A 21,382-nucleotide genomic window follows, 5' to 3' on the forward strand; every position below is an offset into this window, starting at 1 on the left:
TTGCTCTAGATGATACAACTACTTATTGTGGGGACGGGGCAGGATTCAAACCCAAACTATTTTCCTGAAACTCACACTCTTAAACATCACACTCTATACTACTAGCCCCACTTGGATCTCCAGTTTAGTTCTTATTCCCAATGCCAAGGATACACATGCTTCAGTTCTAACCCAATTCACCCGAGGGATTAATAAAGACCATACAAGGAATTAGTGTCTAGCACATAGTAAGTATCCAAACCTTTGACTTTAAAAAGCTCCATATGTGACTGATACATAACACTACTTTCTAACCCCTCTTCCCTGATAAAGAATAACAAACCAGGCATTTCTGTCTCAACATAACACCAGATTCTACTAATACATTTCAAATAGAGTAAGTTTCTTTACCACTCTCTCACATAAACAGCAAATACTATGTAAATTTTTTGTTCATATATCCTGTCTAAAAGACTCTTTATCCATCTTCCTGCTGTCCAAATGGTACCTAATCCAAATGAGTGAGAGAGAAAAAAGCCCCTCACAGCTAGGAGGTGGTACAGCACTCATAGCTAGGCTATGATGTATTTCTGTCAAACAGAATCGCACAGATTACCAATAGCAGATAAGTTCCTTTGTGACCATGATGGAAGTGATGCAAAACGAGGTCTGGTCTGTCTGAGCATGAGTACAGATAAAAGCAAGGTCTCTGTACAACTCCCCCCCACCACTCCCAAAAAATAAAAAAATCCTAGCTGACTGGGATTACTGTTTCTTTTCCAATTATAGTTTTAGCCTCACTCTGTTCTTTTCACCTCCTAGAGAAGATTTATTTAGATACCCAATCATAGAATTACCTCCACTTCTTGACAGCACCCAATCTAAAGCAAACCCCTGAGTCCTCCCCCAAATTACCTAACAAAAGCCCAAATACTCTCTCTGTCCAATATGGTGTTACTGTGACACTCCTCATGGTGTGTGGCTTCCCTTGCTGCAGAAAGCATTAATAAACCCAACTTTATTTACCTATGGGTAAATAAAGTTGATGGTCTTTGACTAATGGGTGTGAACATAAAAATTCTAGCTTAATCAACTGGTAAAGATACTATTTACCAAAATAAAGATAAGAGAAATAAGTTCTTTTTTCTTTGTGGGAAAAGATGGAAAGTTGCTTTAAATATCTGAACCCATGTTGCCCAATGGTCATCAAAATGGATATGTTAGAAGCCAACTTATTACAACTGCTTAAAGCTCAAGATTGAAATTTAGTCATAAAGTAGATCAAAGTATCCAGGGAGATTAAGGAGAGTGAGAAGCAGAGGTAGTCAAGGTGTAGACTCAAGGAAAGAGGAATCAATCCCTAAGACAGAAATGGTACAACCAGAAGAATAAGATGTTATTTCAAGAAAGAAATGGTATGATGTTAATTTTTCCAGGTCGACCAGAATTGAAAATGAGCTTTTATATTTAGTAACAAAGGATAATTAGTGACCTTGGCTAGACAGGTTTTAGTTGGTATGCTAACTTAGATTATTCTCTAACTATTCTAGGCTGCCTCAGCCTCTTCGACAGAAAATATAAAGAATATAATCCATGTGGGAATTAAAACATAAATCATATAAAATAAGGTCTAAATCAACTTTCAAATACCTGCTTAATTTAAACACGCTGATGTGGGACTTAACATTAACTCTTGAAAGATGGGGACTTACAAAGACCATCAATGAAAACTAGAGAATACTGCAAAAAAGTTATCTAATTCAGTAGTTTTCAAAATTATATTTAAAGGAAGAAACCCCAAATTCAAGTGCAGAAATATCTAATATATAAAAACATAAAAGCAAGTGCTGTGGTTGAAGCATAGAAAGACAGCTAAGACAAAGAACAATACTATAATCCTCTCATATGTCTTCTGAGCATTACTAATTGGCCTCCTCAAAGTATTGCACCAGGCACACTTTGCTGCAGAGCATTTGTACTTGCTGTTCGCTCCACCCAGAATGTTTTCCCTTCAAATTGGTGAATGGCTAGTCTCCTAACTCACTTCAGTTCTTTACTCGCTACCTCAGTGAGGCCTTCCCCAGCCAACGTTACCTAAAATTTCAATACTGTCCTGTCCTCCCTTTTTCGTTAACATCCATCCAACATATTGTGTCTTATTATTAATCTAGTTTATTAGGTTATTTATCATCAAAATCATCATGCTACACCAATAAAAAAAAAAAAGTCTTCCCAAATACCCCATGTTGCTTTTGAAGACAACATACATTCCAAACTTCAGATTTAAGTAAACATATCAATATGCTTGTCAATGTCACTCATCCATAAAAACTAGCAATGCTTTTATTTTGGGAAGAGAAAGAGATCACTGTTAACGTCATTATTTGATAAAAGAATAATCTCATAATAATAGTCTTTTAACTTGAAAATTTTAGTTTCACGGGGAAATAGGAGGAAAAAGAGAACACAGTATATAGTCATAAGGAACCTGAATTCTATCCTCATCCAAGTCACCTTCCAAAGACCCATGTTTAATGTAGATCAAGATTTAACAAGAGTTACTTGGAGAGGGGCCCATTTTGCAATTTTGAAGAGTAGCTTTTATATTACTGTCAAGAACTGTGAGGGATTTGAGATTTTTATCCTATGTATAACCTAACAAATTATCCTGCCATTTTCATTAATGTTGGAGCAAGACAGAAGACTCCTAGGTCAGAAACAAGGGACTTTACTACTTATGGCAATAGCAGTAGCCAGTGTTAGCTTTTGTGCCAGTTCCCTAAGTCCCAATTCCCATAGAGTGACATAAAGAGGACCCGGTGACAACTATACATGCAGTGGGTTATGTTACAGGAGAGAGACCCTGAGGTTAAGGAACCCAACTTTTTTATAATGGGCATAAACATGCCTCTCCTTTGCTCTGGAAGGTAATGTCATCTTTACTATATTGGACTAAGCAAACATGCTCTGGAGGGAGACTTTTTATTACACTGTACCATAAACAAACTTACCCTTTGCTCTGGAGAGAAACAATATCTCTGCTCACCATATAAACATCCTTGAAAAAGACAAGTCCAAAGAAAAGGTGGTCAGACAGTACATCTACTTGCAACACATGCACAGCATGTGAGAAGACCCATTGAGAACTGTCTCCCAATGATTACCATGTCTGGCAAACCTTACAAGAGGAAAAGCTCACCTGACATCTCTGAGTTCTATGCTTACCGAAAACCACAAGATGTAAACAAGAACTGGCCTGTCAAAAACCAGGTCTGGAATCTAAGAAGAAAAATAAGAAATGCTACATTTTATAGAAAATGATTTAAGACTAGCTTAACAAACCAGTAGCATTTTTATAAATTTCATTAAACACTAAAAAATGCAAATAAGCTTTCCCAAAATCAGATGTGGGGTGGAGAGGAATGTACCACATACTGTGTACAAAGTACCATTCTACTGAGTGAGTAGTAGTAAAACGAACACACATAGAATGTCCATCAAGAAGCTTAAAGTTTAGTAGAGATGAAAGGTATCTGGAGAGAAACGTAATCTAGGATTGGTGCAAAAATAAAGCACATAAGTGTTTTGGAGTTCAAAGGAGGAATATGACTTCTATCTGAGGGCAGTAGGGAAGGTTTATGGAGAAGGTGTGCCTTTTGAGGTAGACTTTACAAGAAAAGTAGTTGTTAGAGATCAAGGAAGGGGGGAAGAGAGCCGGACATTCTAGATCATAAGAGAAGTAGGTAGTTGAAAATAACGCTAAACTGCAAGTTCAGTCTATTAGTAACATAATTATCAAAAAAAAAAAAAAAAGTAAAAAAAAAAGAACGATTAACAAGATAAACTAGGATGGCCATAAGTGGGTCTTTTGACTTTATTTTTAGTAATAAAAAAGTGATTGAAGGATTTGGAGAAAGAACATGAGATCATCAAAACTATAAATCTATAAAAATTGATCTGCCTTAGTGGCTTGAGATGGTTTTCCAATAAGCCAGTTCTTAACCGGGTGTTTTCATAAAAATTAGTGAAAATGTTAATACCGAGGCCCCACCCCAGACATGCTGATTCAATAGGTCTGGAGTAAGGCCCAGGAAAATAAATTTTAGAAGTTCTGTAAGGAATTCTAACACATACACCTGGTAGAGAGTTGCTGTTAAGTAATCACTTTGCACTAAGCAGTATGCACTGAATATACTATTCAAGCATGAGAATAAACTGGAATTAAAATTCCTAGCTCTTTCCCTTCCCACACATAAGACCAAGCAGGCAAAAATCAGAAAGAGCAAATCCAAGCCACAGAAAGAACATGCAAGCTAGATCTAAGAATGTGGCAGCAAGGAGAAAATGAAGGCTAAGAAGATTCTTTAGGCAAAGCTTGACAAATGATGGGATTAAGAGAAAATGACGAGTTCAATAATAACACATTTCTTTGATCATCTACATTCACAAACCACAAAAGAACTAAAAAAGTTACTTCGCAAATATCTCTACGTGTTCATCAAAGCCAAGTCTTATGTCAAAGTATTATCCAAATTGAACATATGAGGGAATACAGGCTCAGAGAGGTTAAGTTACTGAGTCATAACTTAAAACCAAAAATCGCTAAGCCTGGATTCAAATACAAATCTTTCTGACTCAAAAGACTAAATTCACAGTACCATCCTGAATTACACATCACTTTCCTAACCTCCAATCATCCCTGCCAGATACAATTTAGTAAACTCTCCCCATGTATATACATGCATAGGCTCTAATTTCTTAAAATATGGCACAGGAGAGAGCATTTGTACCAAAGAATTTATTTAACAAACATTAAGTGCCTATCACATACTAGCATTTACTCAGTTGAGTCTTAATGTATTAAGTTTGCCAGAGGATCAAAATATATCCAGTTGTAGAGAACAAACAGATATTAAAAGTAGGGAGAGAAAAAAAAGATCTTTTACAAATAGCTATTTCAAAACTATATTTTAGGGTTTTCTACTCAGTAGTATACGAATGTCCCAATTCTATGACTCTTCTAATAAAGGTAAGTATCACTCCTAAATGAGCAAAGAAATGAAATCCTCCTTAGTTTTAAAAGAGGAAAATGCTTTGGAAATTTATCATAAATGAGGGAAAAGGCAGAAAACATATTGTGAGCCAAATTCCCAAGCAACTTAGGATTGTACTTTTCCCTCTTCACTCCGATATATACAATGAATAGGTCATCAGTTAAGGACCAGAATCCACTGTTAAGAGTTTTAGTTGTAACTGGAATATTATTTAGCCATTTTCAATACACACATACATACGTACGTACGTACATACGTACATAAATGCTTAATTCCTTTGATACAGCACAAGTGCTACTGTATTGAAACGAGAGTCGTGTTGCAGTTAAGTACTCAAAACTGGCCAAGGAAACAGGGAGGATCAAATGTCTGCAGCTGCAAAGCCCTCACCACAGCACAGTGGGAATGATGTCCCAAGGATTTCTAACTATTCTGCCTTCTAAGTCCAGCCAATCATTTTTCTGAGCTCACATTCTAGTGAGGAGCAGTCAAGACAAAAAATAACATCAGATGCCGATAAATACAATAAAAACAAAGCAGGGAAAAAAGATAAAGAAAAAGAAGGGTGATGGAAAGGGGTATTCTATAATATACAAGAAACTCACCGAAGACCTCTCTGATATAGCAATGAGTGAATAAAGATTTACAAAACCATCCATAGAGATAGCTGGGCAAGGAAAGAGCAAGCAAAAAGGCAAGCCAAATGAAGGCATGCCTGGTGCACACAAGACACAAATAAGATGGTCAGTTTGGCTATTGTGGAGTGAACATGGGAGAGAATGGGAGAAGTAAAGTCTCTAAAGTGAGGGGGAGAGAGGAGGGTAGATAAAAGACGTAATAAGTTCTGTTAAAGACTTTGACTTTTCTGAGTGAGGGGAGAAGACTCTGGAGGGTTTTGAACAGAAGAGTGATGTGTTTTTTTAAAGAGTCACTGGCTGCTATGACAAACAGTCCATGGGAGCAACAAGAGCGAAAGCAAGGAAACTAACTAGAGAGTGGTACAAAATCTAAGCATAATATAATGGCGTAGATAACTTTTCTGGACAAGCTGATGAAAATAACTTTAAATAAACTCACCCTTATTCAAAAAGCTTCAGGAAAAACATAATAAAACAAAAGACGATTATCAGTTCCATGTTAAAACTAAGTAACTAGGACCAGATCTCCTAAGATTTTAGAGAGATAAAGAGGTAATTATAAAACCTCAACACATATCACTAACCCATGGGATTAATTTTACCGTGCTGTAAAAATCCAGCCACCACATATACCTTAGGAAGCATATACGGACATTGTTCCCCCTCATTGAATATTTTATGGATTATGACTATATGAGGAAAAGGATTAAACTGGCTTTAGGAAAACAGGACCGCTAAAAAAGTGTATATATTTTTTTCTACAATGTTTTTCTGAAGATTGGCATAATTAAACAGAGTGTATTTTCTATATTAACAGTTCGATAACCATGAGTTTCGATTTCTAGCCAAGACATTCAAATTAAGTGACTAACATCATCTTTTAAAAGCAGTGATGAAACAACCCAAGCCTCTTTATACTTTTGAAATGTCAACTATTCTCCAGTGAAAAGGTGCTATGTATTAACAAGGAAACATTGGGCTTAAATGACACACTAGACCAGATGAATTTAGTAAATATTTTCAGAGCTTTTCACCCCAAAGCATCAAAATATACATTCTTCTCAAGTACACATGGAATAGTTTCCAAGATAGATCACATATTAGCCCACAAAATAAGTATCAATAAATTTAAGAAGACTGAAATCATATCAACCATTTTCTCTGATCACAATGGTATGTAACCAGAAATCAACTATAAGAAAAAAACTGGAAAATACGCAAACACATGGAGGCTAAATAACATGCTACTAAACAATGAATGGGTTAACAATGAGACCAAGGAAGAAATAAACAGATATCTAGACATGAATAAAAATGAAAACACAATGACTCAAAACCTATGGGACACAACGAAAGCAGTCCTAAGAGGGAAATTCATAGCAATACAAGCCTACCTCGAGAAACAAGAAAAACTCAAATAAACAATCTAACCTTGCTCAAAAGAACTCGAAAAAGAGCAGCAAACAAAGCCCAAAGTGAGTAGAAGGAAGGAAATAATAAAGATCAGATCAGAAATAAATGACATAAGAGTCTCTAAAAACAATACAAAAGATTAATGAAACCAATAGCTGATTCTTTGAAAGGACAAACAAAATTGATAAACCTTTAACTAGACTCATCAAGAAAACAAGAGAGAGGACCCAAATAAATAAAATCAGAAATGAAAGCGGAGAAGTAACTATGGACTCCACAGAAACACAAAGGAACATAAGAAAATACTATGAGTAATTATATGCCAACAAACTGGACAATCTGGAATGGATACACTCCTGAAAACACAATCTCCTAAGACTGAGTCAAGAAGAAACAGAAAATCTGAACCAATCAATTGACACCAACAAAATCGAATCAGTAATCAAAAAACTCTCAACAAAACCAAAGTCCTGGATCAGATAGCTTCATAGGTGAATTTTACCAAATACTCAAAGAAGAATTAACACCTACTCTTCTCAAACTATTCCAAAAAATTCAAGAAGAGGGAAGGCTCCATAATTCTTTTTATGAGGCCACCATTAATTACTCTGATTCCAAAATTAGACAAACTATACAAAAAAATAAAACTATAGGTCAATATGCCTTATGAACATTTATGGAAAAATCCTTAACAAACCAAAATATTAACAAACCAAATTCATCAATGCATTAAAAATATCATACACCATGACCAAGTTGGATTTATTCCTGGTATGCAAGGTTAGTACAACATCCACACAAATCAATTAATGTGATACTCCACATTAACAAATTGAAAGAAAAAAAATCATATGAACAGATGTAGAAAAAATGTTCAACAAAATCCAGCATCCATTTGTGATAAAAACTCGCAGCAAAGGGAGAAAAGAGGGATCATATCTCAACATAATAAAGTCTAAAAATAACAAACGTACATTGTACTCAATGAGGAAAGGCTAAAAGTGTTATCCTTAAGATCAGGAACAAGACAAGGATGCCCATATTTACTACTTCTATTCAACGTTGTATTGGCAGTCCTAGCTACAGCAATAGACAATAAAGAGAAATAAAAAGCATCTAAATTGGATAGGAAGAAGTAAAACTTGTCATTGTTTGCAGATGGCATGATACTATATAAAGAGAACCGCTGAAGATTACACACACACACACACACACACCCCTGTTAGAACTAATGAATGAATTCAGTAAAGTAGCAGGATACAAAATTAATATTCAGAAGTTGGTTACATTTTCATACACTAATGATGAACTTTCAGAAAGAGAAATTAAGAAAACAATCTTTTATAATTACATCAAAAATAATAAAATACCTAAGAATCAAATTAACCAAGGAAGTAAAAGAGCTGTTCTCAGAAAATTATAAGTCACTGAAAAAAAAAGCTGAAGAAGATACAAATAAATGGAAGCATATACTATGCTCATAGGTAGGAAGAATCAACATCATTAAAATGGCCATACTATCCAAAGCAACCTATAGATTCAATGCAATCCCTATCAAAATACCAATCGCATTTTTCAGAGAACTAGAATAAATAATCCTAAAATTTATGTGGAACCATAAAAGATCCCAAATAGCCATGGCAATCTTTCTTGCTTGCTTTTCCTTCCCTTTTTCCTTCACTTTTCCCTTTCCCCTTCCTCCTGTCCCCTTCCCCCTTGCCTTCCTTCCTTCCTTTCTTTTTTCCTTTACTTACTTCCTTCCTTTCCTTTACTTCTTTCCTTCCTTCCTTCCTTCCTTCCTTCCTTCCTTCCTTCCTTCCTTCCTTCCTTCCTCCTTTCTTTCTTTCTATGAATTTTTTTTTTTTTTAGGCGAGGCAACCCTTGGTTGACCTCACAGATTGTAAGGACCTTGTCAGTTTACAATCCCTTATTTTTTATGTCTACAGCACCTGGTCTTCCTAGGTGGTCTCCCATCCAAGTACTAACCAAACCTGACTCTGCTTAGCCATGGCAATCTATAGAACGAACAAAGTAGGAGGTATCACACTACATGACGTCAAACTATACTACGAGGCTACAGTAATCAAAACTGCATGGTACTGGCATAAAGAGATACACTGGTCAGTGGAACAGACTATAGAGCCCAAAAATAAATCCACATCTATACACTCACTCAATATATGACAAAAGAGGCAAGAATATTCAATGATGTAAACACAGTCTCTTCAATAAATGGTGCTGGGAAAACTGGACAGTACATGCAAAAAAAATGAAACTGGACCACCTTCTTACACCATATACAATAGACTCAAAATGGATTAAAGACTTACATGTAACCTGGAATCATAAAACTTCTAGAAAACATAGGCAGTAAACTCTCTGATATTGCTAATAGTAATTTATTTTCAGCCATATCTCCTTGAGCAAGAGAAACAAAAGTAAAATAAACAAATGGAACTACATCAAACTAAAAAGTTTTTGCACAGCAAAGGAAACCATCAACAAAACAAAAGGGCAACCTACTAAATGGGAGAATATATTTGTTTATGATACCTCTGATAAGATGTTAATATCCAAAATATATAAAGAATTCATACAACTCAGCAACAAAAAAAACAAACAACCCAATTTAAAAAATGGGCAGAAGATCTGAACAGATATTTCTCCAAAGAGGAAATATAGATGGCTAATAGATATATGAAAAGATACTCAAGTTCACTAATCATCAGAGAAATGCAAATTAAAACCACAATGAGATATCATCTCACATCTATCAGAATGGCTATCATCAATAAATCAAAAAACAAGTGCTGGTGAGGATATGAAGAAAAGGGAACCCTCTGCACTGTTGTTTGGTGGGATCGCAAATTGATATAGCCACTATGGAAAACAGTCTGGAGGTTCCTCAAAAAAATTAAAAATGGATCCACCTTTTGACCCAGCAATTGCACTTCCGGGTATTTAACTAAAGAAAACCAAAACACTAATTCATAAAGATCTATGCACTCCTATGTCATGGCAGCACAATTTATAATAGCTGAGATACAGAAGCAACCTAAATGCCCATCAACAGATGATTGGATAAAAAAGTTATGGTTTATATATACAATGAAATATTACTCAGCCATAAAAATAATGAAATCCTACCATTTACAACAACATGGATGGACCTATAGGCTACCATGCTGAGTGAAATAAATCAGAGACAAATATCATACGCTTTCACTTATACATGGAATCTAAGGAACAAAAAGAACAAACTAATCAAAAATGGACTCACAAATACAGAGGACAATCTGGTGACAGCTAGAGGGGAGGGAGGTTGAGGGGCTGGGAAAAGGGGTGTAAGGCTAAAGAAGTACAAATTAGTAGTTCAGAGACAGTCAAGGGGATGGGGAGTACAGCATAGGGAATGTAGTTGGCAGTGATGTAATGCCTAGGTATAGAGAAGATGGGCGATAGAGTAATCAGGGAGATCGTTTTATAAACTATATAAATGTATAACCAATGTACTATATACTTGAAACCAATAATAAAATAAAATGCTTTAAAAAAACGGTGCTATGTACAGTTGAGAGAAACCATTTACAGTATAGAATAGACTGAACTTACCACTTTACACATGCTTAAAAAAAAAACCCTAGAATGATTAAAGTATTGCCCAAAGTAATAGTTACTAACATAGCCCAAGACTAGAAGTCAGGGCTCTGGAATCCTAAAACACTGCCACTTTGCTCTCTTATAACCATTGATTAAAAAAAAAAAAAAAAAATCAACTCCAGTGACTTTTGATTCAAGAAGCTTCCTATGAAGCGGGGGCTGCTATTTCTCCTAAATGCAAATTGTTACACTGAAAATTGTTAAAATACTTTGTGCTCTTGGGTGCTCTCAAAAAAAAAAAAAATTGAAAATACCATGTCCACTGAACACACTGACTATGTAAAAAGACCAATATCATAAGTGCTCTAAAAAACCCTGACAATACTATCAGAAATTGACCGAGTATTAATAAGCATGTTACAACAATAAGTTATTTAAGAATCACTTTGCTTTCTTAGATTTCAAAATGGCTGTGGTGTAGGGGGAAGTTGAGTGGGGTTGGGATATAAGGCAAAAGGACTGACTGACAGGATAACCACAAAACTTAATAGTTGTTAACACTCTGATAGCTGGTAAGAATGGGGATGGGGTTGACTGGGAGAGCAGAGAGAGAAAAACCAGGGTTGCCTTTTTATTCTACATTATTTTTCTACTGTTTGAGTCCTTACATTTACAAATATGTATTACTTATGTATTTTTAGAAAAAAAGAAAAGAAATGTCATTTAGAATCCTCCAAAAGCACTCAACTCCCTCTTAATATACAAAAGTCATACAGTCATTCTTGGGATGTTCTTTGAAAGCATTAAGTCCTTTGTTATAGCTTTTATAACTCAAAATGTTCAGGGACATATATATTAAAATACTAGTCTCAAAAAATCACCTTCTATTCTGTCTCATTTCTAAACTTTATTTCATAAAGCAAATTTCTTCAGTTTAATTAGGCAAGGGGAAATGCATGGAAAAAGAAATTGCTATTATAAAATAGTAACAGACATGACAGACACATAGTTATATATTTCCTATATTTTACCTATAATAAAAATTTGAAGAAAATTATCCTTTAACAGTTCACTGCAGAGCACATAACAAAAGTGTAAAATACTTGTTTGCATGCAAAAGAAAAAAAAATAAGCAGGTTTAATGTATTTTTAAATGCAGAGGATCTCAAATGTATTAACGATGTAAACAATAAAACTCCACACCCCAAAACTCAATTTATCAATGAAATTGGCTTCTGTCCTTAAATTGAGCACATGTAGTTTTCATGTAATTATGTATCAATTCCTAGATTCTGGAACTCATTATAAAATGAGTTATCTCTGACATCATGGTTGTGTAATTCTTAACTTAAAAAGAGAAAATATAGAGCTATTTCCATATCAGCTAGCCTTAACATCTAAAAAAAGAATATGATCTCTCCTTCCATTTTGGGGAAGCACGTTGTTGAATTTAACTTAGAAGTGTCATTAACTAAGTCACTCATGGTTGAGATTACTAAAGGAGAAATATTAAGTCTATTTACATGGTCAGAAGGCTTGCTAAATCTAAAAACATGCATTTATGAACCACAAAATGCTATTTTGCTAATATGAGGAATTTCATGTCATGTTGTTTTTTGTTTTGATTACATAAACTTCCCATATGTCAGGAAGTAAAAGTTTTACCTAATTAAGTTTCTGGAACCAGGGACTAGTGAGCAAAGGCTAGGTTATTCCATTTTAATGAAATAAAGTACCTATAAACAGTCTAATGGAAAAACCTCAGTCTTTTTTTCCTTTCTACATAGGGAAAAACCCAGTTCTCCTCTACTGTGTATTTTTTCCCTGTGTGTCTCCTTTACTAGCCATACACAATACTTTACTTCTGACACTTCTGGTCACCAAATGTGTTTTTACCATATACCAATCAATTCTCTGTAATATCAGCTGGGTGTCCTATCATTCAACTCAATTTTGACACTGTCGGAGACAGCATCAGATTCCACAGGTAAAGTGACTTATTCTTGCTCTCCTGAACTCCTTCTTTCCATCTTCATGCTGACCATAACCTTCATAAATAAAAATACAGTCTTTGTCCAGACTGGGTACAAAACAACTGTTCCAGTTTTAGCTCTCTTTCATAAAATGTTTTCATGTCCCCTACCCTATCTCAATTCCATGATTTAAACAACCTTGACTACATTTGGATGTTCGGCCATCTCTTTCACAGGTCGCCCACCCGTTGTTTACAACTAGCTTCATTCAAACACTAACCCTAGGTGAAATTCAAAGAGCATCATCTAAATACTGATACTAAAGTAGTGGAATAACTTCCTTTTACAAAGTTTCATGAAATTAAACAAGAATCAAATGATGAATAAATGTAGTAGAAGAACATTACTTTAGATTGCCCTGTCTGAGGGACAGGATAACATCTTCCACTGCAGTCAAGAGTGATGAAGATGACCACTGTAACACTAACATCTGCAGAGACTCACAAAACCAAAACCCAGAGCTCCTTTAAAAATCTGTCAGAGTGGACAGCAAAAATCATGAGACTTTCCTAGTCTATTCTGAAAGCACTCCAGATATATTCTACAACTTTCCTCTATAGCACATTCAAGCAATTCTTATACTCAGGATGGTTATAATGAAGATCTTCCCTAGTTAAGCGCATTCAAGATAAATAGTTAGGTTCAGACAAATTAAACAGTTAATACAAATGGGAATTCTTTAAATGACTTTTCATCCAAAATGACAGCTTCACAGTCGATAAGGAAAAAAAATCATAGGCTATCTCTAGCTCTTTTTGTCAATTATCTTAATTAACATTGAGATTATTTCTCATTTAAAAAATAATTTTAAAATTCTTTAAAATGTACAATACATAACATATAGAAAAATCTAAAAATTAAACATGTACACAAATCTGTAATTTTTTTTTACAATATAACACTTCATGTGAAAGTTTAAGTTATATTTTCAAAGTTTTCAAAAAGACAGATCTATGAACTAAAAAGTAAGCTTTACTCTTGAATTTATCCATAACAAAGGGACAATTCGACTTAACATCATTGACTCTTCCTACAGATTTTTACCTCCAGAAAATAATAAAAAATTGATCCTCTGAGTAATTAGCAAAACTATAGTCTTTTTTCAAGTTTACAAATAATAAAATAGCTATACAACTCAGCACTTGAAAGTTTCTCATGTTAATGCTAAACATATTGCATTTTTAGAAAACGCGTGTTTTGTTAAATTCTGATTTTAAAAAATCCTTGAAACTAAAGTATGTAAATGAAGCAAATTATATATCATGTTGATAATTTTCTTCCACTAATAAACAGTCAAGAGACTAAATAGCTAACCACTTGTTAACTTGGAAAGGGTGCCTCTCTTTTTTCATCTGGCTACTTCTTATCTTTTAGGTCTTAGCTATTATTTAACCTCTTCCAGAGGTCTTTCCAGAGTAGATGCCCTAGTTATACACTCCTGATAGCACTTTACACTTCCGCTAACAAAGCATTTAAGTATACTGTTTTATAACTATGGCAGTGGCTGGCACAAGTAAGTGCTCAAATATTTGTTGAATGAAGAGTTCACTAGTAAAGTTGCCAGAATAGCCTCAAAGTGGTAGAAGTCAACCCTTCAGATTAGGCTGCAGCTGTAAATAGGGGTAGACGTGGGAACCAGAGGTAGGAAGGCCAGGGTGGAAGAGTACACTCCCATGTGAAAGAGAAAGGCTTTGCAAAAGCGTCCAAAAGTAGATTGACGACCAAACAAGACAATAAGACTGAGAAAGACTGTATGTTGACTTACGCCAGTTCATTTGCTTTTATAATGATATACATGATTGGTTTAAAAATTAGATGAATCAATGTAAAAAAAAAAAAAAGGATACATGTTTTATTTTAAAAAGTTACTTTAAAGAAAAATTTATAAACGAAAAATCTCACCTGTCATGGGATCAAAGAGCTGATTAGCTTCTAAGTCTGTAAAAGTACTACTACAGACAGGACATTTGAAGGAAGCGCGGTTGGTGGAATCTCTCTCATCAGTTTCAATCCTCCTTCTCATGTGGTCCAATTTATATTTTACCACGTTAACAAGAGTACGATAATTGATAAAGTAGTAGTTATGGCGAGTGGTTTTCCCATCTGCAGCAGTCTCTACCCTCATTCTGCATTTGATGAACTTGTCTCCTTTTAAGTTATTCAAAACTGATCGAAGTTGTTTCCGATCAAACTTGAGCAGCTCCAGCATATCCTCCTCTTTCACACAAGGGTTCCGGATCAAGATGTCCAAGGCCAAAGCATGCTCAATGCCATAAAACCCACGGATCACATATTTGGCTAACCTCTTCAGTGCTGCAGGAACCTCGGTGAGGACATCTGGGTCTGCCATTTTTAACAGCAAACTTCAACTTTAAATGTACTAAATTCGAAAAAAAAAAAAAAAAGAAAGAGGTTACCTGAGCATAATAAGAACATAGTAATCATCTTAAATCTAGAATAATTGACCCATTAGGTAGCTACCTTGGAGTGTCATAAAAGTACTCATCATTTTAAAAAACTTACATTGCCTAAACATTTAACAAAGAACAAGATTTCCCTTCTAGAGCAGGGGTCCCCAATCCCTGGGTACTCTCTGTGGCCTGTTAGGAATTGGGCTGCCCAGCAGGAGCTGTTGAGCGAGCAGGCGAGCAATGAATTGTATTTGCAGCGGCTTCCCAGCACTAACATCACTGCCTCGGGTCCACCTAAGATCAGGCATTAGGTTCTCATAGGTGCACCAGGTCCCTGGTGCCCAAAAGGTTGGGGACCGCTGTTCTAGAGCACACAAAAGATGACACCTAAAAAGCTTAGCATATTTCTTAAATGGCGATTTTTATGATCTACAGTGTGCTTAATTCCAAAAAATAACTTATTTGTTATAGCAATGATAAATTATTATATCAAGCATAATTTATTTCAGAAAGAGAAACACAAAAAAGCTAAATGAAATCTCACTATTCTTGATGCTATAAATCTTTGGGAATGCTGGAAATCCCCTCAAGAAGCCTAGCAGTTAGCCTATCCTTAGAGTGTCTTTATTTCCTGAATAAAGATTTTCTACCAAGATAGATTCTAGGATGTTTTATATAGTCATGCTCTCACAATAAAATTACAACAAAACAACACATAAGTAGTCACCAGTTGGGTGTTTGGCAAAATTATTGTTATAAATATGAAGGTGAAGGTAACACTTAGATGCAAACAGCTTTACCAATCTTGTAGTTAAATCTGATGACCAAATAACTGAACACCATATAGTTCTTAAAAAAAAAAAAATAAAGTGTTCAGATGAAACTTACTGGATTTTGTTAACCAATGTCACTAAAAATTAATTTCAAAAAAAAGATATACTTAAATATTGGATCCCTTGCAGAACAAAGTAATTGTACTCAATTCTTATGTCATGACCCAAAAGCTGTCTTTTAGAAGCCCAAAATGGGATGCACTAGATTTTCACATGATTGTTAAAAAGCCTGGACTTTAGAATTCAGAGTTAATTTGCGTTTTAGTAGCCATGTGATCCTGACAAATTTCTTAAATCACCTCAAGCCACACTTTACTTTTTGAGAAATTGGATAATACTAACAACAATGAAGTTATTGTGATGAACAAATGAAAATGTTAAGTAATGTGCTTGGAAAGGACTTATTAATAAGAATAGCTTCCATATCAATTTAATATGTCCCAACTTAAATATGGTCAGGGTATTCACACAGACTATGTTAAATGAAATTCCCTACACCAGAAGGAAATTTTTAACAGACATCCCACTGAACTATTTCAACAGGGAATCCTATGCTGTTATTAACACTAGTTTTTACTGAACCTTTTATTTAAAATCAGAGGTTATCAACCTTATCAGATTCAATACCTCTTTTTACAAGAAATATTTTTATATCCCCAGGATTATACTAAAAACATATTCCTAAATAATCAATCTATACACATATTTTTTTGAGGGGGGAATATAAGGCTAAGAAAGACTATGTTTGCTTACACCAATTCATTCACTTTTATAATAATATACATGATTGGTTTATAAAATTAGCAGAAAATTATGTATGTTATAGGCCCTACCTATAATAAAGAATAGCAGTAACAATATATTTCATATTGTTAAATCTCAAGCATGACTATATATGAGATAACAAAGTAGCACCTAGATCCAAATCTGTGGTCCTAGAGCCTTCCTGCTAGACCAAGGCTCAAGGGCATCAAGCAAGTACCTGGGTTCAACACAAAAGTAGTACCATTGCATATTATCAGATGCACTTTGTCCTTTCCAATTTGTCTATAAATTGTACTTGAACCCAGTTTTGCTTTGCTTGTTTTTTATATGCTCAACAATTGGCAGAACACAATTCATGGCTTCAGAAACATCCAACAGATGAAAAGATGTCATACAAATGTCAAAATAACCTACTTTTCCAGTATTATTTCCTACTATCATATTCCTCTAACCTCCCACTGCATACTCTTATTTTCTGAAACCAATGGTTTTCAACGCTGGCTGTAAAGTAGAATCATCTGGGGAACATTTAAAAGTACCCACCTTGGTCCCATTCCCAGAGATTCTGTTTCAGCTGGTCTGGGAGGGTCAGACTGGGCATCATCTTATTTTAAAAGCTCTTTAGGTGACTCTAATAACAGAAAAAGTCACTGCTCCACACAAATCTGGTGCCTGGCTATTACATATCCTGCTGATGCATGCCCTGTAGGGGGAGGACCCTTTGCCACTTATTCAGCAAGGGAGTAACATGAGGATTCTGCAGTCTAATGGTTTTGGGTTTCGAATCTCAGTTCCACCATTTCTTAGTCTGAGACCTTGGAAACTTCTGTCTCAGGTTCCTCATATATAAAAAGTGATTAACAGGGCCTTCCTTGTGGAGTTGATATGTGGATTAATTCATGTATATGAATTACCTCATTTTGGGGTTGGCATCATGAGTTCCATTAAGTACTGGCATTCATAATAAGACCTATTTAGAAAAGTGACTCTTACAATAATAGGAGTAATGAGGTAAATGAAGATGGAGGCACTGTGGAAGCATTAGGGGCTAATCAAATCTGAACTAAGAAAGAGCAAAAACTTGCAGGAGAACAAGATGAATGAAACTATTACAGAAACAAAATTAAAAGGACCCAATAACATACTGGAAACAGAATAACAGGATAGAAAAATTTTAAATAACTATTTTTTAAATAATTTTTTATTGTGGTAAAATACACATAAAATTTGCCAATTAGCCATTTTTAAGTATACAGTTCAGTAGTATTATACATCCATGTTGTTGTATAACTATCACCACCATTCATCTCCATAACTCTTTTCATCTCATAAAACCGAAACACTATACCCATCAAACAATATTTTATTAAACAATAACATAGCTATTTGTTTTAAACCAGTGTAACCAGGAAAAATACTATGAAAAATAGGTTATACCTGAAGAGGAACAGATTTGGTAAAAAATGTATCATTCACTTTTAGTTGCCTATCTTTGAGGAAATACCACTCCTGTGAAGGTGTCCAACAGGTAGCTGAACAAATGAAACGGAAGCTCAGGAAAGAAGTCATGCTGTGTCACCTTGTTCAAAATACCTACATTCTAAAATCTTCCTTTCTGTCCACTGCCTTCTCTCCTCCATCACTTCGACTTCTCCTACTCAATCTCTCCATTACTTAGGTCAGAAGTCTCAAAGTGGCAGCCTCTGCCACACTATTTGACCCAAAAAAATGTTTTGAAAATTTTCTGTATTTGTCAACATTTAAAAATAGCGGGATTTCACATCAATCTCAACTTTCGGCTCCTCTTGAAAACGCGAAATATCTGAGGGAAAAAGAGACCATGTTCCCCATGGAAACAGTAAGCTGGAGCTGAAAAGCAGCTGTCGCTTTTAAACAAGAAAAGAGCTTGGCTGCTTCTAGAAATTTTTAAGAGTGGGACCTCCCAGGGCAAGTAAGCCCTTGTTTCTTCTTTTCAGCTTCAGAGTCTCAGTTACCTTCCAGTCTCACCTGTCTCCCTGCCCAGCTCAGTTGGTTTTATTTTTGAATCACATGTATTCTAATCATACAAACACTGAAGAACTACTGTGTACCAGGCAGAGCTGGAGAAACAAAATGGAAACGAATGCATTCTCCACATTGTCTACTCTTGTCAGCCTCATCTCAATTCCAGCAACCACAAATGTCTTCCCCATTTCCAGGCTTTTGCACATGCTATTCTCTGCCTGAATTCTCTTCTCCCATTAATCCTTCACATCTCAAATGACATTTCCTCAGAGAGACTTTCCTGGATTCCCTTAGTAATTTGGTATTTTGCCCTTTCAGAAATTTCCATAGCTCTTTCCCAACCTTCATTGTTGCAGTGAATAAAAGTGTACTTCTCCATGAGTATTTCTGACTCCAGGAACTTAATCTTGCTCACCACCGACTTTCCAGCATCCAGCACAGCTAGTCAAGTACATCCATAAAACTTTCAATAGATCTGCTAAGCACGTGTTCTTCCAACATGCCTACCCTGCCGGCTTCCCCCTAATTTACTTCCTCCACTGCTGCTTCCAGAATAGAAAAAGACAGACTATTGGAAACACTCTTAAACTTCAAATGGTTTTAAATAGGAGGTAACAGGGTTAAATTTGCAGTTTTGAGATTATGCTGACTGCAGGGTGTAAAATAAAAGGAGAAAGAAGATGGGGCAGTTAGGATATTTCAGTATACTACTATTTCAGTTCTAGAAAAACTTGGATCCTATACATTTAACTGTGGTTTTCTGTTACCATTATTTCGTGGTACTCTCCACGCCTTCACAGACGAAGCTGCTTACCACCGAGAAACCTCTAAACCCTGCTGCCCTCCACGAACCCGTTCAGTAATATTCACTCCTCTACACTGCGAGACCCCAAATTCCCTTGGACTCTGCCGGCCGAGTCCAGGGGCCACACTCGGCAAAGCCAAGCTCGTCCTACCCGAGGTCGCACAAGGGCCGCTCCGGGATCAATGGTTCTTTGAAGGACCAAGTCCAGAGAGTAGCTAAGGGGAGGAGGGTAACTTAAGAAGGAGCGAAAAGGGGGAGAAATCATGAAATGCGACTCTGGGACAGGGAACCGATAACAAGGAACAGGGAATAAGGTTTACCAAAGCGAATCCTCGAACACTCCCACTACAGCTTCCCTCAGCGCCTCAACTACCGGCTTAAACGCGCCACGCCACTCATGCGACAAAGAACACGCTTTATTCCTGCGACCAGCTTTGGAAACCACCCGCTACTTTTAACAAGGCCGGCCAATCAGCACAGTGAAGACTTCAATCAAGACAGTTACACTGATTGGCCAGTGGAAGTGAAGGCTCTGCCTCCATGCCCAGCTCTGATTGGCCTACAATCCGGAACAGGCGTTAACCCCAGGAAGGCAGTGGCAAGATGGCGTCCCTGGATCGGGTGAAGGTACTGGTGTTGGGAGACTCAGGTGAGCTGCTCAACCCACCTCCGGGGCTCCCGACACTTTTGAGCTATCCGATAACTACTACTTCCTCCCCCCGCCAGCTAACTGGCTCCGCCCTGAGGCCGAAATCCTTCTCAAGGCCTAAAGACTACACTTCCCAGAGGACTTTGCTCTGTTTGACGAAATGATGGCGTCCCGTGGGATGGGCGCGGAGTCCGGGTGCTTCTCGGCCTTCCCATTTTTCACGTCAGTCTCCAGGGCGACCGTAGCATAGCGTGTATTGTCAATTCCTTTGTTTTAAAAGATAGGGAGACTGATTATTGTATTGGGTGCCGTGCTAAGACAGAAGTTAAGACTGTGCCTTCAAGAGATTCGTTCATTAAGGAAGTCAAACGTGCACTTAAGAACAATGAAACTGTTCCAAGTGATTTGCGTATATTTACTTATTTAATACTGAGATCAGCCATATTACCCCATTCTAGAAATGAGAAATGAAGCCGAGAGATGTAAATGACAGAACCAGTTTGAACCAAAGTCCACATACTTAAACACTAAGGTATATTATAAAATGAAATATTGGATGGTAGTCCTGTTTTACTGTCAGCTGGGCTTCTTGATTTCTTTGCTCTCTTTAATCTTAATTGAAAACCTGTTATGTGCTAGATTGCAAGAAATAGAGAAATTAAGATAAGGGCCATATTATGTAGTAGCTAATACTTAAAGCTGAGCCCATTTTAGTCCTAGTGTTAAAATTCTTCTTTTGACGGCTTGGCATTTGAAAAGTGTTGACGTCTGCATTTCCTCTTCCCACCTTACTGTCATTCTCTTTGTCAGCATAGCCTCCCCTCCTATACTCCTTAAGAACGTGGAATAAATGCTGACCTTTCAGTTTATAGATGTGCATTTTTGGAGTTGACTTTTGAATATGTGTTGTGAGCAAAGTCATTGTTCCTGATGCTTGGAGATAAAGAGGATATATCCCAAAGAGCTTGAAAACTACCCTTACAGAACTGAATAACGTTGTCAAGGAGAAGAAAAGGTTGAGAACATTTTCACATTGAAGAGTACTTACATTAATAAAATATTTTACAGAGAGCATATTTAAAATTCCCTTGAAGTTGCATTATGAAATTCTAAACAAAATCCATTTATGTCAACTCCAGTTCTTTAGCTTGAAGTGGTGCTGAAGTTAATAAAATCACTGTTTTACAGTTGAAGGAAG

The 21,382-nt window shown here is 36.1% G+C and overlaps 2 protein-coding genes across 11 annotated transcripts in view; one reads left to right on the forward strand and one right to left on the reverse strand.

The window, feature by feature from the left end:
• The window catches only part of GTF2E1 (general transcription factor IIE subunit 1), a 44,276-nt gene extending 24,301 nt beyond the window's left edge, over nt 1-19,975 (reverse strand). Inside the window, exons 1-3 of one of the 10 annotated variants that reach the window (XM_016158863.2) lie at nt 19,856-19,939; nt 17,270-17,357; nt 14,620-15,086 (exon numbers count right to left, since the gene is read on the reverse strand). In XM_016158863.2, coding sequence (XP_016014349.1) covers nt 14,620-15,067 — 448 coding nt within the window. In that variant the 5' untranslated portion in view covers nt 15,068-15,086; nt 17,270-17,357; nt 19,856-19,939. The other 9 variants (XM_016158861.2, XM_036219213.1, XM_016158859.2 and 6 more) reach the window with 9 other exon arrangements.
• Nucleotides 19,976-20,103: 128 nt separating this feature from the next.
• RABL3 (RAB, member of RAS oncogene family like 3) overlaps nt 20,104-21,382 on the forward strand; it is a 35,044-nt gene continuing 33,765 nt past the window's right edge. Inside the window, exon 1 of the mRNA XM_016158868.2 lies at nt 20,104-20,184. Coding sequence (XP_016014354.1) covers nt 20,139-20,184 — 46 coding nt within the window. The 5' untranslated portion in view covers nt 20,104-20,138. The remainder of the gene's footprint in view (nt 20,185-21,382) is intronic.

The sequence above is a fragment of the Rousettus aegyptiacus genome, unplaced genomic scaffold (assembly GCF_014176215.1).
Source record: "Rousettus aegyptiacus isolate mRouAeg1 unplaced genomic scaffold, mRouAeg1.p scaffold_m13_p_4, whole genome shotgun sequence".
Classification (NCBI taxonomy): domain Eukaryota; kingdom Metazoa; phylum Chordata; class Mammalia; order Chiroptera; family Pteropodidae; genus Rousettus; species Rousettus aegyptiacus.